The sequence below is a fragment of the Hippichthys cyanospilos genome, chromosome 19 (assembly GCF_059441005.1).
Source record: "Hippichthys cyanospilos isolate Australia breed blue-spotted pipefish chromosome 19, RoL_Hcya_1.0, whole genome shotgun sequence".
NCBI lineage: Eukaryota > Metazoa > Chordata > Actinopteri > Syngnathiformes > Syngnathidae > Hippichthys > Hippichthys cyanospilos.
Genome location: NC_142387.1, coordinates 12,068,192 through 12,095,160, shown reverse-complemented (window position 1 = coordinate 12,095,160; position 26,969 = coordinate 12,068,192). Strand labels below are relative to the sequence as shown.

At 35.0% G+C, this 26,969-nt stretch overlaps 1 protein-coding gene and 1 long non-coding RNA gene across 2 annotated transcripts in view; one reads left to right on the top strand and one right to left on the bottom strand.

Annotated features, from left to right (window-relative positions):
• The window catches only part of snx7 (sorting nexin 7), a 6,484-nt gene extending 6,054 nt beyond the window's left edge, over positions 1-430 (bottom strand). Inside the window, exon 1 of the mRNA XM_088401578.1 lies at positions 270-430. Coding sequence (XP_088257704.1) covers positions 270-344 — 75 coding nt within the window. The 5' untranslated portion in view covers positions 345-430. The remainder of the gene's footprint in view (positions 1-269) is intronic.
• A 6,158-nt stretch (positions 431-6,588) lies between these two features.
• Positions 6,589-18,012, top strand: LOC148407926 (uncharacterized). Its single transcript, XR_015863692.1, has 3 exons — positions 6,589-7,084; positions 8,240-8,339; positions 10,601-18,012. It is a non-coding gene; the product is annotated as an uncharacterized LOC148407926 (long non-coding RNA).
• Positions 18,013-26,969: the final 8,957 nt, after the last annotated feature.

The following is a 26,969-nucleotide window of genomic DNA, read 5'->3' as shown; positions in this document are numbered from 1 at the left end:
CCCCGCGATTAACGAGGGGACACTGTCACCAAAAACGAATTGTTTGTAAACCATAGGGCGGAGTCATTTTTAAATATACACATGCAGGAAACGCTGACATAAGTACAAAGGTCATATCGCTTGCAGATTTCCCTCAAAACACACACATTTTCTTTACGTTAACGAAAAACAAACAAACAAACAAAACTTCGGCAAGTTCCACTCGAGCCAGATCCACGTCACAAGGTTTGTAACTTTTCAAAAGTGGGCGTCAGGAAGTTTGTCTGTACCTTACTGAAAACCTCCAGGTCTTCATCTTCTTCCAGATCCAACATGTCTTTGGACAAATCCGTTTGGGAATTCATCCCGCAACTTTCACTATCAATGACAGTCGAGGGATTAACTTCCTAAACGTCGACGTAACACAAAACACGGGAAACTAACCAACGGATCCGAGACTCTTTCCTTTTTCTTTCGAAATAAAAGCGTATATTTTCAAAGTAAAAGCACCGTGTGATATCCGCGCTTGGTTTCCATCTATCAAGTAAGATATGGTTCCATTCTTTAGAAAAGACGGGTAAATTGTTTTTATTTAATTTTTCATGGATTTCTCTGGTGTCCCTCCGCACCTACAGATACAAACTGCACCTGCGAGATTACACCGACAGATGTCACTGTTGCACAAGAAAACAGTTACACAGTCTATCCTTCCAGTTTTACGTCACATAACAAATTCCGATTTGAAACAACTAAAATATAGTTACACGAAGCAGATACAGCGGCATAACTTTGACTTTTTAACTTGAGTCATACTATATTGCATTATTATTTATTATTTATTAAGTACATACATATATATACATTACATTCAGTCTGCAGTGCTGTCTTATCTATTTCTGCTTATTCGTGTGTTTTATCTGTTTTATGCGTTTTTATGTTTCTATTGATACTTTTATTTCACTATACAGCACTTAACGGTCTTTTTAATGTGCTTTATAAATACAATTTCACTGGACTTGACTTGACATACAGCACATATCCATATATACAAACATATATACGTACATGTGTATATATGTATATGTTGCATGTACACATTTACACATATATATTTATACAATATATACACATATGTATGTATAGTAATAAACACAAACACACACACACATATATATATATATATATATATATATATATATATATATATATATATATATATATATATATATATATATATATATATATATATATATATATATTGCTGCTAAATTTACATTCATCACACAGACACTTGTGACAGCCCGTCTGCGTACATTTTTACGAGAAGGTGATCATAGATTAAAACATCACAGACATGGAGGAAACGAGCTCATTCACTGCCAGCCCAGTAAAAACGTATTTTTGACGTCTATATAAGGAAGCCAAAGGGTTTGCTGGAAGAGCGGCCCTGAGCAGTGTGTGCAGGTATATACAATAGCAGTCCAAATTGCCAGGCGGTCCAGATTATCACTCCGGGCCTGATAAACTGAAACTATCCTCTGTGATTGAAGTGATGACCAAGTAAAGTAAGTAAATGACGGATTTTTTTTTTTTATGGCAAAGGGAAATAACATTTTTCGTCCGCCCCTCCCCACCTTTCAGATTAGAGTCTTCTGTAATGGTTTTTACAAAGGTCAGGGTTTTCACTGGTCGGGATGTAGCAGCAGCCTGTGTTTAAAGGTCAACACACCACAGCATCACATTATCTCCCTGTCATTTCATCACAGTTTGCCTGCGTTTTTCTCAAAGGTTGGGCTCCTCCGAAGCTCAGTGTGACTGCAGCGAGTTGATGCGAGGACAGCAGGGGCTACACACACACGTAATTCGCTTTAACCGCTGATATCGATAGAAGGGGGGCTGTTCATTTCCCAAAGCTTATTCTCAATATTATTTACAAGTACCGTATTTTCCGCACTATACCGCGCATCGGATTATAAGGCGCACCCTCAATTAATGACATATTTTCAAACTTTTTCCATATATAAGGCGCACCGGATTATAAGGCGCACCCTCAATTAATGACATATTTTAAAACCTTTTTCCATATATAAAGCGCACCGGATTATAAGGCGCACCCTCAATTAATTACATATTTTCAAACTTTTTTCCATATATAAGGCGCACCGGATTATAAGGCGCACCCTCAATTAGTTACATATTTTTCGATCACAATATAGTAATACTCAAAGTAATAACAATAATAAAAGTTTACTTTTTCAGTTCTTTCCCCATCTACGAATCTCAATATTGATCTATATATAAGGCACACCTGACTATAAGGCGCACCGTCATCTTTTTTAAAAAAAAATAAGGCTTTTAGGAGCGCCTTATAGTGCGGAAAATACGGTATATTAAGAAACAAATTAAGCAGTAGCGATAAATGTTTTTCTTCATTCAAGTCACACTAAAATGTTTTTCAACATTACAACGTTCTCCCAGTTGAACTCACATGGCCCCGCCTCCTTGTAAGTGCTCCACCAATCACCTCAGAGAAACACAAGAGAATATAGGAAACCAATAACGTTTAGTTCTGTCACTCATTCAATCCCAAATACATATTTTTACGTTTTCTTCTTTTTTTTTTTAAGTCCAGATCAGTCAATTACAAATACATACATTGCGGACACTCCTATTGTCACACCGCACACACAGACACACACACAACGATTCTTATTTAGGTAGCGCTGTGGATTAGCATTGCCCTTTGTGAAGCTGACATTCACCAATTGGACTTAATTAGTCGAGCTGCGCCTATCGCTGACCTTTTGTTTTGCAAGCTGTCAATGAAAACCTTTCTGTTGACTTAAATAGAAGATGCTATTTGTTTAGCTAATCGTAGCGCCCCCGTTCAGGCTGCTATTGACGTATTTGCTCATAATGTAGCCATCCCGCGTGGTCACATCCCAGACGCTAAAGTTCCTTGGCCGTAGATTAAGTCAACTGGGGTCAAATTTATTGTGTGTTTTGCTGCTAAGTATGACAGGAACAGCTATGCTAACTTCTGTTAGCTGCTACACGGTCTTTTGCAGTAAATCATTCACTCCCATTGATAGCAATCGACCTGGCGATGAATAATTCTACTCATTCGCTGATGTGAGCGGCTATATATGTCAAAAATCCATTTTAGTCAATAAATTAAGCTAGCCGACATTTTGGTCTTTAAATATACAATTAATATACAAGTTTAGGTAGCAATTTAAAGCTGGATGATGCAAGGGAGTCTTTTTAATTTTTTTTAAAATCAAAGCGTTGTTATATGTGAAGAAATATACTGCTCTCTGTCAACGTAACATTTAATGGCAAAGATGAGGAAGCCCTGCGTCCAAGCAACACTGCCCCCTACTGGCGGGGCGGACTATCTTTCAACATGGTCATTTTTTTTTTGGAATAGTTTGTCTAAAAATGACTGGCAACAAAATGAATTCCGTAACGGATTATTTGGGGTAATCCAGTACTTAAGTAATTAATTACTTTAGGAAATAAACTATTAAAGTAACTTCCAATTAGTACTTAAGTTTATGTAATTGATTACTTCATGACTTAAGTTAGTACATGCCATTTTAAGACTAGTTTGGTAAAGATAGGTCTAAAAAAATACTGGTACACAATTAAGTACTCAGTTACTTTAGGTTATTAGGTAATATAGTAACCAATTAATTGAGGTAGTACAGGTAGTACTTAATTTCCTAAAGTAATTATTACTTTTGTATTCAATTTTGTACCACCTATTTTAAGACCAGGGTTTGAAAATGTCTGGTACTAAATTAAACCGTTATTTGATTATTTTAGGTAATTAAGTATTATAGTAAACAATTTCTTTAGGTATTAAAGTACTAAAGTCAATAATTTCTGACTTAAATACATAAAGTAATTGATTACTTTAGGATGTAATTCTAAAAATGGTCAATATGAAATGAATTAGGTAATCATTTACTCTAGGTAATTCGTTACTATAGTGATCAATTACTTTGGGTTCTAAAACAATCATGTAATTACTGTAGTACTACATTACCTAAAGTAATTGATTACTTGAGTCCTAAATTTTCCACCAGCCATTTTTATAATTTTAAGAAAGATGTAAAAATGGCTGGTAGAAAATGAATGAAGTATTCGATTACTTTAGGTAATTGGGTACTACGGTAATCAACAACTTTAGGAAGTAAAATAATTGATTCCGTAGCACTCAATTCAGTTTGTATCAGACATTTTTAGAGCCTGTTTTAGTCCAAAATAAAAATAAAATGAAAAACAACGATTGGTAACAACCAATCATTACTCACCTGTATTCTGGATTTGGTCATGTGACATCTACGAGGTGAAACGTGATTGTCAAACTAATCATAGACAGAATACTAATTTGTCGATGCCGAAAATAACAAAAGAAGTCAATTTTTTCCTGTAATAAAAGTTCCTGTTGAACTATCAATTGTTTGTGTTGAAACTCAGCATGGAACAAACAACATGGATGCCGCCGTTAGGGGGCAGTGTTCCACCATAAAACCGTGCTTGCCTTTTGCCTGATTCCTTTGTTTCACAAATATCAGGATGACATTTTTTATCAGAGAAATATATGAAAGAGAAAAGAAAGCGAGAGAAAGGAAGCAATTGTTGCCTGAAAATACGTTCTCCATAACATTTCCTTTTAACTTTAGACTTTTTCAGTAGCTTAATTTGGACAGTTGCTGAGAAACACCACAACAAAAACGATTGCCCTGATTTTACCTTTGCCGATTACAATGACCTGGATGACTGAGGATCTATAAAGATGCTTTTTTTTTCTTTTTAGCAAGTTCAATTGTATTTTTTTCAAGCTATGTTGTGCTGGGTAGTCAAAAAAATATTCGAGCAATTATGATATTAGGCTAATGATTTGTTTGGATTATTTATTTTTTACACATACAGTATATACACATATTGTGTATATACCGTACATGCATACATATATATTAGTGTACACATGAGAATTATTTGAGAATTATGATATTAGGCTAATGATTTGTTGGCCTATGTTATTTGATTTTTTCACACACATATATATGTTGTCCATGTACATGTATACATACATTCGCGCGCCCAAAAAAATATTTGGGGGATATGGTATTAAGATCCTTTTTTGACCTATTTTATGTTATTTTATGTGTTCCGCACACATATACACACTGTACATTTATATTGTACATGTATACATATATTAGTATACATTATTATTACATGAAAATATATTACTATAAATATATAGTAAATATAATATATAAATATATATTACTATAAATATATAAAATATATTACTAATATATGTATACATGTACATATATAAATATACAGTGTGTATATGTGTGTGGAACACATAAAATAACATAAAATAGGACAATAAAAGGATCTTAATATAATAATAATGTAATAATAGTACAAATTAAAAAATATTTGGGAAATTATGGTATTAAGACAATGATTTGTTGGACTATATATATATATATATATATATATATATATATATATATATATATATATATATATATATTAGTGTACAAATAAAAATGTAATTGGGGAATTATGGGATTAAGCTAATGCTTTTGTTATTTCATTTTACACTCATATGTATACATACAGTATATACACATCATATGTGCGTGTATACACACCTGTACATGTATATTAGTGTACAAAACAGCTACGCAACTGTCTTTTTGCCTTTCAGCAATCTGACGCAAAACACAACAAGAGCACGAAAGCTTGTTTGATATGCGCGTACCTCCATTTCTCCACTTGCAAAAAAAATAAATAAAAAGGTTTTTACAAGCTTCCCCGTCCATTTCCAATTGATCTGCGCCCGCATGTGTGATCGTGAGCGATATTGGCGCCCACAGGGAATCGTAGCTGGGATTTGGAAGCCTTTTCAAGCCGCTCCATTTGTGACTTATTTATCGTTTATTTGGATTCTTAATGAGTTCTTTCTCCCCGGAGACGTCTTCACACACTGTCAGAAATATCTTATCTATTTATTGATTACGATGCGTGTGTTTAATTCAGTCTATCCCTGCTTGGGCCAACAGGTTATTTTGACTGCGGTCGATGGCGTTTCCAAATATAGGGCCCGGCAATTTTTTTTTTTTTGACTTCTTCGAGCGACTAAAAAAGTAAAATAAAAACGTGAGAACGTCTTTTCTTCTTAATTGTATTTGCAGCAAGCCCACCCGTTGTGTGTTTTCTCCTCAACCCACTTGGGGATGACTCCATTTTTCTATTTACCTTCTTCATCATCACGGCCATCATTATCCTCCGCTTTTTTTTTTTTTTTTCTCCTGGAGAATGGACACAATATACTAATTAATCCAGCGTTACGCGGTGCAAGGGCGTGTAAGGGGCGTGGCTACGCCGGCGAGAGGAAGAATAGAATATAAATGTACATTTATTGTGAGAGTGAGAGAGTATTGAACAACTGTTGGTACTGCAATCTCTCCTCCCCCCCCCCCCCCCTTTATAGATCTCCTGTCTGCTTTCTCTTTCCCTCATATGTCCCCGCATCGTCTCTTATCAGTCTTTCTCCTCCTTTTTTTTAAAAAAATCCATCCTCCCGCCCCTTGTCCATCTCTACCTCCGTATCCCTTTCTCTCCGCTCCATCACTCTCTTATGCCTCATCACACCGCACGCTCTCCATTTCTCTCTCTCTTCCTCCCTCTCCGCACGTCTGCCCCGCGCTCCCTCATTGGCCCCCGCCGGCTTCCGAGCTTCCTTTCCTTGAATGGACCCGGGGAGGAGGCGGCGGCGGCGGAAGAGGACCGCTTTTGTTTGCCATCCCGGCTCGCCAGCATCAGTACCGATTCGTCCGGCGCCGCATCCTCTCGTTTCCGACTGGGATCAACCTCCTCCTTCTTTTCGGGGGAGATCTTCCTTACAACTGGGGGAAGGGGGGGGTGGGAGAGGGGTGGGGGCATCAACACCTCCCAGTTTGCCACGGAACCTCGGGAAGGCATCGGGCTGAACCGGCGCAGGAAGGGGAGGGAATTTTAGAGGGGGCGCCGGGAGAGGCAACACCCTGGGTTACGGAAAAAGGAAGAAACGCGGGTAAGAGCCCAGCAGACCGACCACACGTGTGCTTTTCTTTCGGTGGGGGATTTGGAAAAGAAATTCTTTATTTCATCCAACTTTAGGCCACACACACACATACACACACACACACATATATATATATATATATATATATATTAGTGAAATTACCTTAACCTTAACCCAATCTTATTTAAAGGATATATCTTCATTCTTTAAGAAAAATTGCCAAAAGGAAGAGGTGGGTGTCCCATACATTAAAACACGAGGGGAATTTGAAAGCCAATAAATCGGAAAGAGACACTCCCATTGAAGTTGATTCTGCGGTTGATTATTTGTGACAACCTGTGGTACTTGGCGAACGATTCACTTGGAAAGGGCACGGATTATTCCCGGTGTTGGATTTTTAGCCGTTAGCTGTCAGGATAATCTGATGAGCCTTTGGGTGCTTCCACCGAATAATCGATACTACTTGGTGTTGACGACCTTTTGATTTTTTTTTTTTTTTTTTTAACTGTGCTTTCGTGTTTATTCGGGGGGAGTGAAATGATATCCGGCTTCTCTACGCTGAGGTTTTTTTTTTTTCTTTTTTCCCTGCGGATGGTCTGGGTTGGGCCACACTAGCTGAGTACTGTACAGTATGTGTTTTGTATGGCTGCGGGTGGTAAATCTTATCTCTGCAGTCTGTGGGTGGGTGGGTGAGGGATTCTGACTGTTTTTGGCGCTGGATATGCATGTGTAATTTGGAAGAGTGAGGCATGTGTATTTTTATGCATGAATTTCCTGCCTTCATCTTATCATATATATATATATATATATATATATATATATATATATATATATATATATATATATATATATATATATATATAATCACAAGTATATGCACATTATGTATTATATATGCTTATTTATTACTATTATTTTTTTTCACTGCATGTGCTGCACCCTTTCCTGTGTCCATGTGTTAATTTCTAGCGTTGCGGGGACTTCTGGGGGTGGGTGGGGTGGGGGGGTGGGGTCGCTGGTGGTAATGGATCGCATGGGCCCAGCGTCACACCAAGGGAGCTACTGGAATGACCTCGCTAACCTCACGTCTCCCTCTTACATGTAACCCCCCCCCCCCGACTCCCGACGACCCCACCCCCTACCCTACCCCATCCCGACCCACAGCCCCAGTTCTCATTATGACAGGGCCAAGCAAACAGTGGCAACAACAGTGGCGGAGAAAAACAAGAATTCGCTAGAGGAAGCTGATCTGGCAGTGGTTCAGGTAAGAGCATTGCTGTGGGGATTTTGTATTTTTTATTTTCACACCCCCCCCCCCCCCCCCATTCACTTTCACCCCCAGTTTTGTTTCTAGGAATGAGAAATTCAGGAAATCCAAGCTTTTATGCTCCATTTTATGTTTTTTTTTTTGCCCTACACCACACTGCTGGGTCATTCCAAAATTGGAGGACAATTTAGGCACCAATATTTTTGAAAAATTGATGAGCATTATTATTTTTAATGGGAGGAATCTATTTAAAAAAATAAAGCAAAAAACGTTTACAGATTCTTTAAAATCAAATACACACGATATTAGATTTCAATACTGATTTGAAATGAAAACTACTTTGATTACAGCAACAGAAATGCAAAAGATAGCTGCAAAGATCAATTTTTTTTGCTCAAGCGTACATGCTAGCTGTTTTAGCTGATATGCTAACGGATCAAGAACAGAGCGTTGTGATCGCGATTATAAAGAGTAATGTCAAGTGATCAGATTTATATAGATCTAATAGCAAACATGCTAACTAGAAAAAAAAATGGCTAAATAAAGATAGAATTTATGGCATTGTTTTAAGAACAATATCTTAAAATAAAAAGAAACATGAGAAAAAAAATAGAAAGGCATGGCCTTTAAATACTAATTTGATTTAAATGCAACAAGGATGCTAAAAAGAGTTTTGCAGATCAATGCTAACGTTACTGCTAGCTTGGTTAGCCGCTAGGCTAATTGTAAGAAAAAACTTGATGACAAAAAAAAAAGCAGTAATTGTTAATTGTTTTTAAGTAACAGATCACAAATATTGCTAATGGTGGTTTATGTAGCTCTGCTAGCATAACTCTGCTAGCATAGCTCGGCTAGCAAAGATGTCAGAACAACCACCTACAGAAAGAATTTTCATTTTTCAATTTTCTTTTTTGAGAATCTGAGTCCAATGTCGGCATTTTAAGAAAACGGAGCTTCGGCTTAACAAAAATAAAATATGAAAATAAGAAGGAAGGAAGGCCGAGCCTTTGAATAGTCACTGGATTTTAATGCTACTTTATTGACAGCAACAAGGATTTGAAAAACAGTTTTGCAAATCGATGCTAATGCTACAATTTTTGCTCAAATGTACATGCTAGCTGTGTTAGCTGCCAGGCTAACAGATCAAGAACAAAAATCTTTCTTATTATGAACAAAATAAGAACAGTAATTGTTGTTAATGGTTTTTAAGCAACTTTGAAAATATTGCTAATGCTAATCTATGTTCCTCTCTTAGCTAACTTGTCAAAAAAGCCGCAAAATTTTAAACTTCAAACTAATTTTTTTGATCGTCTGAGTCACACAGCAGCTTTAATTTAAAAAGGAGATTTTTGGTGCAACATATGTAAAATTAAATGAGCTTTTATAATTTCTGCTAATGTATATAGCTTTCTTTTTTGTCCTCAAATAGCGGGCATAAAAAAACCCTAGCGATTTTTTTTTTTCCCTTTTATACTAACCTGTAACCTGTATAAACGCTGTAAAAAGTGACTAACAGATGTTGACGGTTGAGTTATATTGTTTATTTTTGTTCTTTTGTTAATGTTAAAAAGGCTGGTTTTTGATATGCAATATTTATAGGAAGAATATGTGTAATTATTTTATAAATATGTATATAGTGTATATGTCCATTTTTTATTTTTAATTATAAATTATTATTCATATATATGTGTAATTTTTATCGATAATTTTATAGATTTCTTGTATTCTTCTAAATCTTATAGTCAACACGACAAATGGAGGCGGGCACTTTAGATACAGTAGATATACAATTTTTATAGGTAATATATTTTATTTTATATCATTTTAATTATTCTATAAATATTTATATATATTATACATTTATTTTTTAAATTATTTTATTGAATTTTTATGCATATTTAATTTAATGTATTTTATATATAGATACCTTATAATCTTTTATATATTATAGTCGGCACGAAAAAGGGTGAGGGGGGGGCAAAAAAAAATTGGCTTAGCAAAATATAATTGCAAAGCACCTAGATGCATTAAAATGTCTTCATAATAGAACCCGATGGCGACAGCGTTTACAATATCTCCGTAAAAAAAACAACCCAAGTAAAACGTCAACAAAATCCTGTGGGAAAAGCCGCTAAATAATCCCAGCGCCAGCACGGGCGGAGTGACCGTGACGTAACGAATTTTCCGAAAGCGTCTTCCAATTCTGGAAGGGGCCTCATATTGAAACTGCCACCATTGTCAATTTTCTCCTTTTGCAGAGGAGCCATTGATGGAACTTTGCCTCACTCTGCAGTGAGGCGTCTTCAATCAATGCAAGCGCCACCTTTTCTCAATCTGTTTATGTGTCCGTTTGCCACCGGAGCATGAAGAAGGGCTGCTGCCATGGGGATGATGATGATGATGATGATGATGATGATGATGATGATGATGATGATGATGATGATGCGATGGCGGCGGAACTGCTCACATGGTTTCCGGTTAGCCTCCTGTCTATGTTGAAAGACTCTCTTCGGTGACGGGTATTCTTGGGTGGATAATACGGATCACGTTGTTATTGCTTAAGAATACGCGTAGTCGAGGAGAGTCCCCGCTTCGCGCACGCGCGCAATTCCACTCAACGCACCTCTCGCCCCAACGCCCCATCCCTCCGGGGGGGGGAGGGGTGCCGGTTTTGGGCGGCTCTTCTTTCAACTTGAAATCATTTGCGATTTTTTGCTTTCCCCGCCTTCATGCATCTGTCTTTGTGGTGACGGGCACGGCGGTGGGTGCGCGGTTTTCGTGTTTGGCGGCTGCGATGCTTTCAGGTTGCTTGCTGAAACCGATGGGGTGCGAGAGTGATTTTGGAAAAATTTGACATCCATATGGTATTTGAGGCAGCCTTTGTGTTCTTGAGATGAGAATGTTTTTCGCACTATAAGGTGCGCCTAAAGGCCTTCGGTTTTCTCAAAAGATAGACTTTATAATCCGGTGCGCCTTATACGGCGTGTAAATGGCCAGTTTTCTCAAAAGATGCGCTTTATAATCCGGTGCGCCTCGTTAACGGCGAGTTTTCTCAAAAGATGCGCCTTATAATCCGGTGCGCCTTGTGCGGCGCGTAAACGGCGAGTTTTCTCAAAAGATGCGCCTTATAATCCGGTGCGCCTTGTACGGCGCGTAAAGGTCGAGTTTTCTCAAAAGATGCACTTTATAATCCAGTGCGCCTTGTACGCCGTGTAAACGGCCAGTTTTCTCAAACGATGCGCCCTATAATCCGGTGCGTCTTGTACGGCAAGTTTTCTCAAAAGATGCGCTTTATAATCCGGTGCGCCTTATACGGCGCGTAAACGGCAAGTTTTCTCAAAAGATGCGCCTTATAATCCGGTGCGCCTCATATGGCGCATAAGCATTGAGTTTTCTCAAAAGATGTGCTTTATAATCCGGTGCGCCTTGTTAACGGCGAGTTTTCTCAAACGGTGCGCCTTATAATCCGGTGCGCCTTGTAAGGCGTTTAAACGGCCAGTTTTCTCAAAAGATGCGCCTTATAATCCGGTGCGCCTTGTACGGCGTGTAAACGGCCAGTTTTCTCAAAAAATGCGCCTTATAATCCGGTGCGTCTTGTGCTGGAAGTTTTCTCAAAAGATGCGCCTTATAATCCGGTGCGCCTCATATGGCACGTAAATGTCGAGTTTTCTCAAAGGGTGCGCTTTATAATCCGGTGCACTTTATAATCCGGTGCACCTTATACAGTGCGTAAACGGTGAGTTTTCTCAAAAGGTGCGCCTTATAATCCTAATAAAAGAGCTGACATTTATGATGCGAAAAAAGGTGCTCAAATTTTTATATATAGATATAATTTTGCCAATTAATGGGCATAAACTTCCTTCAGAAAACGGACGGCTGGATATTATTATTATCAGTATAAGGTGGACCAGTTGATCCACGAACTGGGGGTTGTGGACCCCTACCTTATAGTACAGAAAATAAGGTATATAAAATGAGAGTTCAAAATCGTGACAAAGATAGCGCTAGCCGTCAGCTAGCTTACAAGCTAACAGGTTCGGGCCTAGTAGTAATAAAAGAGCTGACATTTATGACGCGAACAACGGTGCTAACGTTTTTATATATACGTATATAATTTTACCAATTAATGGGCGTAAACTTTCTTCAGAAAAACGGACGGCTGGATATTATTAATATCATCAGTATAACGTGCATTATCCCTTGTTTAGACGAGACTGACATAAATAATGGCTTTACCCCAGCGCAGCTACGTAGCGGCGCGGGCTCACTCCCCGCGATTCAGCGCAGGTTTATTATCGTAGCAAGGCCAGCTAAGCCGCAGTTTAGTCTCCCCGTTCCCCGCCCGTTTATTCCCCTTTTTATGCAAATGCCGGCTCAAACGCCATTTATCTCGGCGAGCTTTATGACACTTACATTATGCTTGTTTCTGCTGAGCTACGCAAAGAAACACACTGGCGCCGGCTAGGCTAGGAAAACAAAATCTACCGTGACTGCTCGACAGCTCAATTTATGCATCGCAGAGCCGGGCGTTATACAATTACTTCTTGCTCAAATGGTCTAGAACCAGCGGCGGGACAGTTTGTGACCCCCCCCCCACACTCCCCGTTCTTGTCTGATGACACATTCTGAATCTTAACACCCATGTGAAATCCATTTAAACACATAATAGGATCAAGTTGAGTCAGACAGTCATGTCCTCATACATGTCACGTCTCATGATGATACGCCGGAGATTTCCTCATCACGCCGCGGCGAGTAGAAATGATTTTTGCACGCCTCTTTTGTCCCGGACCAAAATCTGATTTGCATTTCTGAAGCCGTCTTATTGTTATGCGGAAGCCACCCAAGATTACTCAAAAGCAATCATTTGTACTTTTTGAGTTGATTATTATTTATTTATTAATTCGTGTATCTCAAGCCAAACACAGGATAATTCAAAATAGATATAAATAGATCTTGAATTTCTGGACTCTTAAAAAAAACGTTTTTGGGAGTGAATGAGTTTTAATTTGAATTTAAATTTGAATTTAAAATGAATTTAATAACGCGAGTAATTTACTCTGGCTTGCTCAAATGTATATGGATTGTCAAAAGGCTGGAATCACTTTTTTTGTTCAAAAAATGAAATGAATGTGATCATGTTCTTGTGTTTTTTTGCTGTGTCTGCTGCTAGGCCTTCATTGTATCATTTTTGTGTTTCTCATCATACGCTCATCAAATACAACGTGGGAATTTTAGCGGACATTCCAGAATCAAAGACAATTAGAGCGTTAGCATATTTGAATTTATTTGATCATTTTTAGCATAAATATTGATGAACGAATCCTTAACATTAAATTTGACTGTTAGCTGCTGTGCAGAAGGATTCAAAACAAATCCACAAATGTTGGTTAGATTTATTATTTTCTCTGCTATAATGAGAAAAAGAATTGGAAAAAAAACAATAAATAAAAGCATGATTAGCTTGATTTCTGCCTATTTTTTTTCTTTTACTCTCAAGAAGAAAAAATAGATGCTAGCTGTACTGGCTGCGATGCTAACAGGTTAAAAACAAAGCTCGGGATTAAAAAAAAAGACATTATTTGATCATTATTATATTTCAGATGAAATTAGAACTATGAAAAATGATTTTTTTGCCTTTACCTTGAGACGTGTCAAACAGTTTTAATAAGAGTAATTGCTAGCTCTGTTAGTTGCTATGCTAATGGATCAAAAACCAATCAAACTTCACATAGAAAACCAACCTTTGATATTTATTGTTTTTTCTAAATTTACACATAAAAGACAATGAATTTTTCTGAAGAAATTAGTAGAGATAAAAAAGTACAAAACAGAAGCACAATTAGTGTTTTTTTTTTTAAACATTTTTTTCCTTCCTTGAGATATCTCGGAACATTTTAGTAACATGCTTAATGTTAGCTCTGTTAGATGCTATGCTAACTGGTCAAAAACACACCTAGCTAGACATAAAAACATAGACAACATTTGATATGTTGTTTTTCTCAAGAAATTACTTGAACTGCTCACATTTTTTTTTCCCTCCATCTGGATGTCTCAAAATGTATCAGTAACAAGGACTAAATGCTAGCTGGTATGCTAACTGGTCAAAAACATACCTAGCTTCACATATGTTTATTATTTTTTTTCGATATTTATAAAACGAGTATTAAAGACGTACTAGTAGACATTTCTTTTTCTGTTCATTTATACGTCTCAAAAGTTTAATGCTAGTTAGCCGTTATGCTAACTGGTCAAAAATAAGCCTAGCTACACATCAAAAAGACAGCATTTCATATTTATTATTTTTCTGATGAAATTAATAAATAAAACACAAACGCTTGATGTCATATCTACCCGGTCATGCTGCTAATATTTTTTAATAATAATAATAGTTGTGCAAACACTTTTGCAAACACATTTTTTTCCTAGTTTTGCAATTGCTTTTAAAGGCGTAATAATTAAAGTTATTTATGATTCTTTCTTTCCCTTCAACCACTCAAATTGTTCAGTGGAATCCATTTTATCCATACATATGTCGATTTAATGTAATAACACCCACAAAAAAATTGAAAAATGGTATAGTATGTTTTTGTAGCAATGTAGGGATGATGCCATTCACTGGTCTCTACTGCCACCTACTGTTTTGAAGTGAAACAAATCAAAAAACAATTTTCTGTTTGCTGACATAGTTTGACGAAATGTTGCAAAAAAAATCGCAGGGAAATCAATGTTATAAATCCTATTAAATGCATCCCAAAAATTGTAATTCTAATGGTTTTATATGGTCCAAAATTTGGACAATCATTTTTTTTGTACATAAAATCTCGCACATCCGGCTGCAATCACATAGAAATGTCAGAATGGTTGCATTTTGAAATTTTACATGTTTTAATCATCTGGTGGAAATTTCAGCTCCCTAGTGTGTTTTTTCCCCCATTGATTCTTTATGATATCATATAATAATCAAATGAATTTACATAATTTGTAACATAATACCACAAGGTTCATTTTGTTTAGTTTTCTTTCGTGAATGCTCACTCGAATAAATTGACACATTTTCGACACAAAAACACATTTTTTTCAAAATAAATTAATACATTTGTTGTTAGCTGTTAGTAGCAAGGCTAACAACCTAGCATCACAAAAATAGCCTGCAAATAACCCAAAACCTTTTAGTGATTTTTTTTGTTTGTTTTTTTTCTCACAAGAAGCCAACTAGCATCGAAATATTTATGATATTTGAAACAATATTCAGGAATCACTTTTACTTGATTTCAGGAGTAGATTAAAATCTTAGCATAAAAACATCCTCGAATTCTGGAATGCTCCGTCTAATTTCTTAATTGTGTGTATCCATATATTTGTAGCAATAACACAGGCTTATTCCTCGTTTATGAATGAGTCGGCGCTTAAAAAAAAAAAAAAAAAAATCCGACATTTGTTGAATGGCTCATCAGTTTGCTTTGTCGCGAATGAATAAAATATCAGTTTTTTTTTGTTTGTTTCCGTTTTTACTGATCCGCCATGCAATTTTTAATTTTTAATTTGAATTTTTAATCCGCTTATTATTTCATCGTGTCTCATGTTGTATTGTTTTTGTCTGCAACTTTGAAAAAAACAAAAAAAAACAATAAAGGCCTTGAGTAAGGGCAAAAAAGCATTTCAGTGGACAAAGTGTGTAATTATATTTTTTTTTGGGGGGCGGTCATCTAGTGGAAGCTGTAATTTTGAGAAAGATGAAAAAAAAAAAAATCAACGCAATATCCTGGCGCGCTCTTGTTTAGTTTAACAGCTAGCCTACAGCTGCGCATTTATCTTGCGCTGCATTTTGGGAGTTAATTTGATTGGACTGTGGAGGGCAGCATGGCTCAGGTGCTGGATTGCCCCCCCCCCCCCCCCCCCCCCCCTCCACCCCCACCCCGCTTGCTCCTGCGTCATCGCCGGGTGAATCGAGCAACAATGTCAAATTGTGTCAGGCCAAAACGGCGCCGGTCTCGACCCGCCGTAAACGCGGGAAAGGAAAATGTCCTTTTTTTTTTTTTGAATGCTCACTCGATAAATTCACATCTGAAGAACATTTTTTTTCCCTAAATAAATTCATACATTACAATAAAAAAATAAGGTTAATTTATTTATCTGGATGTACTAATTTTTAATGTACATATTTATGCTAACAATGAATAAATAAATACTTTTTTTTTCCATAATGAAGGAATCAATTCCTATTATTAAAAAGAAAGAGCTTAATTTATTATAAAAAAAAATAGTCATTTGAAATGGAAAAAATGGTCTTTGTTTTATTGTACGTATTTAAGCCCCCCCAAAAAATTCTAGAATTTATCAATCAATTTAAATTATTATTATTATTACTGTTATTATTACTATTGTATTGAATATGTTATTATATGATTACTTATTATTATTGTCAGTTTTTTTTTTTCTTGAATGCTCACTCGATAAATTTGGTTCACATCTGAAGAACATTTTTTTTCCCAAATAAATTCATACATTATAATAAAAAAATAAAGTTAAGTTATTGATCTGGATGTACTAATTTTATATGTTTAATGTACATATTTATGCTAACAATGAATAAATAAATACATTTTTTCCATAATGAAGGAATCCATTTCTATTATTAAAAAGAAGTTTAATTTATTATAAAAAATAGTAATTTGAAATGGAAAAATACTGGCCTTTGTTTTATTGTACGTATTTAAGCCCCCCCCCCAAAAAAAATTCTAGAATTTATCAATCAATTTAAATTATTATTATTATTATTACTGTTATTATTACAATTGTATTAAATGTTATTATATGATTACTTGTTATTATTATCATCTTTTTGTTAAAGCTTTATTTTCAGGACTGACTAATTTAGACAAAATTAAGTTTGTTTTGACTGTACATATTACGCCAACAAATTAAAATATTATTTTCTAGAATGACTCAATCATTTTCAATTATTACTATTATTATTTTTTTAATTAAATGTTATTATATAAGTGACTATAATTATTATTATTATCAATTTCTAAAGTTTTATTTATTTATTAGGACCTACTAATATCATATGATAAAATTAAGTTTATTTTTACAGTATATGTTATGCTAACAAAATTAAAATCTGTTTTTCCAAAATGAAGGAATCCATTTCAGTTATTAAAAAAGAAAGATTCATTTGAAATGGAAAAAAATAGTCTTTGTTTCACTGTACATATTTATGCTAACAAATATTAGTTTTGAAAATGACTCAATCCATTTTAAAATATTATTATCATTTATTCATTTCTTTAAAGCTAAATTCATTTATCTGGACCGACTTATTTCATATGGCAAAATTTACTGGTGTTTTTTTTTACTGCACGTGTTTATGCTGATAAATAATAAAACGTTTTTCAAAATGAAGGAATCCATTTCAGATATAAAAAAAAAAATTACCGGTACTTGAAATGGAAAAATGCTGGTCTTTGTTTTATTGTATATATTTATGCTAATAAATTAAAATATAAGAATGAATCAATTTAAAGTATTTTTCATTCACTGCTGTTTTTTTAATGCACATATTTATGCTGACAAATGATATATTTTTTCCAAATCAAGAATCGTTTATGTGATTAAAAAAGTGTTGAATTTATTCTCATTTGAATAAAGTCATTTGAAATGGAAATATGTCTCTGTTTTATTGTACGTATTTATATTAATTAAAAAAATTCTTTCCTCAAATGACACAATCAATTGAAATGATTGAAAAATGCTGGACTTTGTTTTACTGTACATATTAAAACTGAAAAATTAAAAATATGAATTTCCAAAATCAATGAATCAATTGTAAAGACTATTATGATTTATTCATTTCTTTCTAGCTTATTTTATGTATCTGGACCTACTAATTTCACATGGCAAAAAGCTGTACAACAAAAAAAATATTTTTGCACAAATTTGATGAAATACAGGTTTGTTTTGATTGTACATATTTATCCGAACAAATTAAAATACTTTTTTCCGGAATGCATGCATCAATTTGAATCATTATGATTGTTATTATTATTGATTGTATTTTTTTAAAGTTTATTTATCTGGACCTATTAATTTGTCATGGCAAAATACTCATCTTTGTTTTGATTGTACAATTCATGCAAACAAATTCAAATATTTTTTTCCCAGAACAAATGTCTTTTTTTTCTTGTTTTAAAGCTTAATTTATTTATCTGGACGTACCAATTTGTCCTAAAATTTTGATTTAAAAAAATGAATAAATCTGAATATATTTATCTGGCCCTATGGTGGCATGGCATAAAGCCGGTAATTGTTTTTACTGCACATATTTATGCTAACAAATGAAAATATTGAAATGAAAAAATTCCACTCGAATTGTTAAAAAAATGAATAATTAAATAAATGTATTTATCTGGACCTGTATATGTGACTGGCCTTTCATTTTAGTGTTGATGTTTATGCTAACAAATTAAAATACAAATTTTCCATTACAAAACACACAACAATAATAATTTGTGTGATTATCCAGATGCTTTGCTAAAAATATATCAAAAACACATGAAATCGCGTCAATGTCATTGCCATTGATTTGAACTTGGAATAATTATAGTCATTTGTTGAATCAAGATGAATGCTACCATGATTTATATGTTACATTAATATAATCATAAAGCAAATCATGCAAAAACAGATTAAATCGTTCAAATCTCACTAGACATTAGTGCAAGATTTTTTTACTCTGGATCTTTGACGTCTATAACCGTCATTGGTAGTGAATGAGTAAAAGATATATATATATATATATATATATATATATATATATATATATATATATATATATATATATATTATATATATATATATATATATTAGTTAAATAAATAATTTCTCCTATCATCTTTAAACAGAGTAAAGCAAATTTTTTTTTTTGGGGGGGGGGGGGGGGGGGGGGGCATGAATTTTAATACACAATGAGCGCCTTGCTTCCTCACAGTGGGAAACCAAATCAGATGCAAACTCAGCGGGTTGTGGCTAACAACTTCTTCAAATGCAAACAATTAGGGAAATTATTACTGAACAGAAAATCCATGCGGAAAAAGACGCCACAGGATATGAATAAATTCGCCCAAAAACATTTTGTATGTTTGCGGAGAGTTTTATTTATACAAATAAATTTCGCATCGGTGCACTTCGATTACAATGTAAGTGAAGGTACTTTGAAATGCGTGCCTAGCATGTTTTATTTATTTATCTATTTTTATTTTGCTGCACATGACAGCGAAAATGAGAGGATGGAACGTTAATGGCGGGAAAAGTTTTGTCAGGGAAGCGGCTGACAGCAGGTGGTAAGTCTTCACACTTTGGTTAGCGTTGAAGTTCCTCTTTATTCTCGAATCAAAGCACTCCATTCACATTCAGTTGACCATTTGTTTTTTCTTAGAGGAAACGACGAAACTCAAGTCAAAAATGAAAAAAATGCTGGGATTCCGGAGAACAATTTGCGAACCGTGAAATAACGAGAAACTTTTTTGCTTTGTTTTTTTTTTTTACGATAAAAGCGCGGCTCCAAGTGCTCATATTCTTGACGAGCGTCTGACCGCGGTTCGACGCTAATTCACTTAAGTGCTTTAAGTGGCGCTAATGTGGGTTTCAAACTGTAGTCCACTCGACTGGAAAGGCACTCGGCGGACCTCGGGTTGTTAGCGCGGGTGCTACTTTTCGTTTTTACCAAACGCGCGCTATGGGAACCTACAAACGGCTTTTCCAGTGTGATAGCTACATATATATATATATATATATATATATATATATATGAAAATAAAAAAAAAAAAATCTTGTTACTTCATGTTTCGCAAATTTTTCTCCCGAATCCAACATTTTTTTTTTCCATTTGAGTTTTGTTGTTTCTTCTTTTAGGAAAAAAAAAAAAAGACAAAGAAAACAAATTTACTTGTGTATTCAGGAAGAATAATTCGTAAAAATTGAAATTGTAATTGAAGTGTACGACAATAAGTGATTCGGAAACGATGCGCGCTGTTGAGCCAAAACTTTAAACGCGCATTTCTTAGAACTTTGCAACATTCAAATTGTCGTAACTTCGTCAATTTTTAAAGATACTTCCATGTATTATATATAATTTTAACAGCTATTAAGTGTAAAATTACAACATAGCTATACCTCAGTTTTCATTTTCAGAACTATCGTACTATTCTATATTATACTATACAATACTATACTATACTATACTATATTTCCATGTATTATATATAATTTTATAATAACAGTTATTAAGTGTAAAATTACAACATAGCTATACTTCAGTTTTCATTTTCGGAACTATTCTATACTATACTATACTATACTATACCATACCATACCATACCATACCATACCATACCATACCATACCATACTATACTATACTATACTATACTATACTATACTATACTATATTTGCATGTATTATATATAATTTTAACGGTAATTAAGTGTAAAATTACAACATAGCTATACCTCAGTTTTCTCAGTTATATATATATATATATATATATATATATATATATATATATAATACTTCTTTTTTCGATATTAATTATGGCAAGGGAACGCGGTCGAGGAGAGGGGGTTACAATGTCTCCAGTTGCAGTTTTGGCGCTTATTTTTAACGAGTTTTTCAAATTGCCGTTGTCTTTGTCTTTTTCCTAATGGACTAGCGCTAAGTGCCTTAATGGATGACTTTCATTTTTACCACCGACACTTATTAAGTCATATCCTATGGAACACAATATGGTCGCCATATTCAGTATCTTCATTAAACAATTTATGCATTTTCTTCATTTGGTTTCAGAGATAATCTTATAAACGCGTCTTCGTGAGGCTTCGGTTCATGGAAGGGAATACGGCAATAAAACCATATTTAGTCACAGTTGGAGAAAGCTATGATTGTATTTCTTTATTGAAAGCCGGATTGAAAAATGTTGGGAATTTACATGTAATTACGTATTTAAAAAAAAAAAAAAAAAATGGACCTGCCGTTTGAGAATGTCTCAAAATTCCCAAAGGCCATCATGGCAATCAGCATGGTGACTTTAAAGAAACAACAAAAAAACAAAAAAAAACTGAAAAATCGTGTCTGCAGAGTACGTTTTATAAAAAACAAAAAATTCTAATACAGTGTTCCCCCGCTATAACACTGTTCAGCTTTTGTGGCCTTGCTGTTTCTCCGATTTTTTTTTTTGGACATTTTTTTTTTTTACCTTTGAGAAGGCATAAACTCATTGAGAAAATTTGGATGCCTGGTTTAAAATGTATACACGGGTGCGTCCTGTATTTGGGGAATTACATTTACCGCATTTTCCGCACTATAAGGCACACTTAAAAGCCTGATTTTTTTTTTTTTAAAAGCTGATGGTGCGCCTTATATATGGATGAATATTGAGATTGGGATTCAAAGATGGGGAACAAACTGATAAAATATTGTGATTGAAAAAGTTTGGAAATATGTCATTAATTGAGGGTGCGCCTTATAATCCGGTGCGCCTTATATATTGAAAAAGTTTGAAAATATGCTATTTAGGGTGCGCCTTATAATCCGGTGCTCCTTATATATGGATGAATATTGAGATTGGGATTCATAGATGGGGAACAAACTGATAAAATATTGTGATTGAAAAAGTTTGAAAATATGTGATTAATTGAGGGTGCGCCTTATAATCCGGTGCGCCTTATATATTGAAAAAGTTTGAAAATATGCTATTTAGGGTGCGCTTTATAATCCGGTGCTCCTTATATATGGATGAATATTGAGATTGGGAATCATAGATGGGGAACAAACTGATGAAATATTGTGATTGAAAAAGTTTGAAAATAAGTGATTAATTGAGGGTGCGCCTTATAATCCGGTGCGCCTTATATATTGAAAACGTTTTGAAATATGTTATTTAGGGTGCGCCTTATAATCTGGTGCGCCTTATAGAGCGGAAAATATGGTAATTATCATGAAATAACTGGAATGGAATGTCTTGCAAAAAAACAAAACAAACAAAAAACGTAAAAATCCGTCTTTGGCATTGAACGAGTCACAGAAGAAAAATTCCATTTGCGAAGCGGCGACAATAGTGGCGTGACCTTTACTGGCCACTTAAAATGGTGACTGAGGACCTTGAATGGCCGCTTTTCAAATCTCCTAATAATAGCCATCTTTAGCGCAATTAAATCGCCAATTTCCTGCCGTACGGCCTTCAACCCCATCACATTACATGTCCGGTTTTTTTTTTGGTATTCACTGCAGGGTATTAAAAAAAAAAAAACCCGTGGAGATTGATTATATTCAGGAGAAAAAAATATATATATATTTTATTCCATATGGCAATATGAGAGTAATTCAAAATGGCATCCATCACAACACTGACTCATAATGCGGTTTATGCATTGCGAATTTAATACCGAAATGTTTCAATCTCATTCCGCCGACTTCCCACGCAAATCAAACGGGCGGGAAGAAAAAAAAACAAACAAACAAAAAAAAACACCCGCACAAAAAAAAAAGCAATATTAAGCAAATTGTTTGTGAAAGATATTGGCTTTCTTCTATCCTATGAATACATATTAGATAGAAGCTATCAAATCATAATCAATCTCTTTGTGGTTACAAGACAAAGGTTGTGAGGGAAGCAGAAAATGGCCGCTAATGTTTGATGATTAAATCAAATCGTGCGGCAGAAATCGAGGGGGGAGAAAAAAAAAAATCGTTTGGAATCCCGGTGTGTATGAGTCATAAAAATCTGATGACATGCATGAAAGCTGTTAAATATCGTCGGCGAGGAATCCTTGCAAATTTGTGCGTATAAGCACATTTACGGCCGCAAGGTGTTGGATTATGGAAATTACCTTGGAGCAGAAGGACACTTTTGTTAGTTGAGCAGAAAAACGTTGAGCTATAAAATAAAGATTTGTTTTTTTTTTAACATTTTCATATTTCTGCTTGATCGTTCATTACAGCTAAATAAATCAGTTAACATGTTGGACTGTATATTTTGTGTTAGATGAGCAGGACATTTAAAAAAAAAGTTGCTTCATATTCCAATCAATTAGCTCTTAATTTGAAATGAAAACTGTGCTGTTCCTGTCACAGCATTAAAAAATAATAATCTTTATGGGGGGAATTCAATTTTTTTTTATGTATTTTATGTCTTGCATGAGGGCAGAGAACAGTATAAAACAAGTCTCTGTAACACATTTGCAATTAATTGCTTCATGTTCCGTTTAATTTGCTCTTACATTTGAAAAGAAAAACCTACTGTTCCTGTCACAGCATTAAAAAGGGAGAAATTCAATTTGTTTTGTTTCATATGATGTTAGATGAGTGTAGCAAACAGTGAAAATGAGTCACTATAACATTTTAGCAAGACATTGCTTCATGTTCCATTTAATTTGCTCTTAATTTGAAAAGAAACCGTACTGTTCCTGTCACAGCATTAAAAAGGGAGAAATTCAATTTATTTTGTTTCATATATTATTTGTTAGATGAGTGCAGCAAACAGTACAAAATGAGTCACTAACATTTTAGCAATACAATTTATTCATGTTCCATTTAATTTGCTCTTAATTTGAAAAGAAAATCGTACTGTTCCTGTCATAGCATTATAAATGAAATTTACCTTGTGTCGTATATTATTTGTTTGCGTCAAACAGCACAAAAAGAGTCACTGTAAGATTTGAGTAACAAATTGCTTCATGTTCCAATTAATTTGTTCTCAATTTGGAAAGGCCCATATGTTTGACACCTCTGCTCTATATAGTCTAAACATGGCATTTTGCTTTTAGCCGCAATCAAGCAGCAAAATTAAACTGGATTTATCCATTTCAGGGGGCGGCCATTTTGTCACTGGCAATCAACTGAAAATGACATCACAGCTTCTCAATTAACAACCAATAACGGCTCAATTTGTGAATGTCACATGACCAAACTCAGAAAACAATAATCCGAGCTACATAATTAATACAACAAAAATTCAATATCACTCAGGATTCTGTAGTTAGACTAGCAGGTTTGCATTCTTGTAAAAAAAAAAAAGTAAAATAAAAAAAAATTGCCCTTTAATTTCCTATTCAGCGCACATTATGCCACAGCTAATCTTTAATACAAACTGTGATCTTTAAAAAAATAATCCAAGCATACAATAAGCTAAAATAATGATTAATAATGATTAATAATGAATAATGATAATTAAATTCTATATTATGACCATTTTTTTGTTAGCAATGAGGTTTGACAATCCAATTAAAATTTCTATCTAATAAAGCACAATCAAACAGAGTGGCAAATCCCTTTAGGGATTAAAATGACTGTAGTAATAAAAATAATCGCGATTTTTACTCCGTATAAACAGTCATTTCAGTCGTACGGTCGTGAGAGCTTTCCAATAAGAAACCATTAGACATTTCCTTTTTTTTTTTTGTTCTAGTCTCCATTAAATGTGACTCATAGCTTGAATCCACTTTGTTCTTTTCAGCTCCGTCTCGGCAGAAAGAAAACCGCGGAAAGAATGTTTCTTTAGATCTCCCGTCTGCGCTGATCAAGTGCTGCCCTCCGCTGAGGGGAGCGCCGCGCTTTAATGAAAACATCCCGCTTTAATGAAAGGCTAATCATAAAAAAAATACAAAAAAGTCAGGCTACTGCCTTGGTAAAGATGCAAAACACACAAGATCAAGACGTCACGCGGGAAAAAAAAGGATCGAAGTAAAAAGGGGTGAATTGGAGAAAAAAAATCATCTTGCTGGCTGATTTAACTCATTCGCTGCTAGCTAAAGCTAACATTCTTTCTTAAATTAATTCCTTTTGTACTAAAAGTACTTGAGTACTCACTTTAGGGACTAGAAATAAAGTCATCGATTACTGTATGTATGTACCAGTAATCAATTGAGTTATTCAAATACGTATCAGCGAAATCAGTTATTTAAATACATAAAGTAGTCAATTACTTTAACGTATCAAGTGATTGATTTCTTTAAGAACAACCTAGAGTGTAGGGTTCAAACTCCAGTCCTCGAGGGCCGGTATCCTGTATGTTTTTGAACCCTCTCACTCAAACACACCTGATTCAAGTGATTACGATCATTTTCAAGCTTTTATTAATGAACTAATCATTTGAATGAGTTGTGCTGGGGAGAGAAAAACGGAAAACATGCAGGATACCGGCCCTCAAGGACTGGAATTTTAAACCTATGACCTAGAGTTATCAAATACTTGCAGCCGGTTTTTGAGCCAAAACTCTTGGGAAAAAAAGAAATTCAAAAGATTTAAATACGTTCAGTACCTGGAATTGAATGTCTTGACTCTTGGGGGGGGGGGGGGAACGTAAAAATACGTCTTTGGGATTGAATGAGTTAATTGGCTGTTACATCCACGAGATTGTGGAAACAAAAGTTGCTAAAAGTTAGCAATAGCATAGCAGACAATAAAAACACAATTAATGCACGATCGTCAACATAAATTCGACCGATTCTCGAAAATTTATTGGTCGTACGGCAGCGCTAACGGGCAAAAAGAAGAGAATACACACAGAAAGGGATTTCAATGGAAAGGAACTAAAAACGGAGAGCAATCGGCGGGGTTTAGTCGTGGCACATTCAAGCTGCTGGACGCTGTGCGTCTGTCCGCCTGGATTGCTTTGACCTCAAACCATTTTTGAAACAAATAAGATTGCCTGTGTGTCTGCATTATTTTCTGTTGACATTTGCTAAGTGCAGTAGCTGCCGGCCGTGGCAGATGGATGCGCACCCTAAAACGCCCATGTATCTGCCAGGGCAATTTGGGTTACCTTGAATGTGATTTATCTGTGTGCCGGAAAGTCGACGCTGAAAGGAAGACTGCATCACTGTACAGGCTTGTGCATATTAGAACATCAGATTTGATATTCTATGCCGAGACAGGAAAAAATAAACAACAAAAAAACCCGAAGATTTTCAAATTAAGAGCAAATTGATTGGATCATGAATCAACGAAACAAATTCCAACCGAAAGATGTTTGCGTATGTCCATTTATTTTGAAATTTTGAAAGGAAAACCCCCAAAACGGAATTTTCCTACATTTTAGTAGGGCTGCACAATTAATCGAATTGTATTGACTGCCGCGATGAATTAAGCTGCTCCTCTGCAATATTAACATTTAAAAAGTCAAGCACTTTTTTTTAATTACATGTCAAATCAAGCACTACCACCAGGGGGCAATGATTCCCACAAATTTGCACGACAAAAGTGTCTGCTTTTCTCACCCTGATATATTATTTACCAGTGTGAAATGGCATTGAGTTTCTCACCCGATTCCTAATATGTACAATGCTAGATGTCATTTGAGGCAAAACATTTGAATACATTCGGTTTGAAATGACCAGAAATGACATTTTGACAGCTAAATGATTAAAATTTGCTTAAAAGTAAAAAACACGGTAATCACAAAGCCCCGATAAAGTACAGTATTCTCTATAACGAACGGCGTCAGGCCGCGATGTACTCGGATGTGAACGTTCAGAGAAAAAAAATGGATTCTTTGAACCAGAAGAAAAAAAGCTAATGCTAGCGATAGCACCTTTGTGGTTCTTGGAAAAAATGAGAGTGACGGGGGAG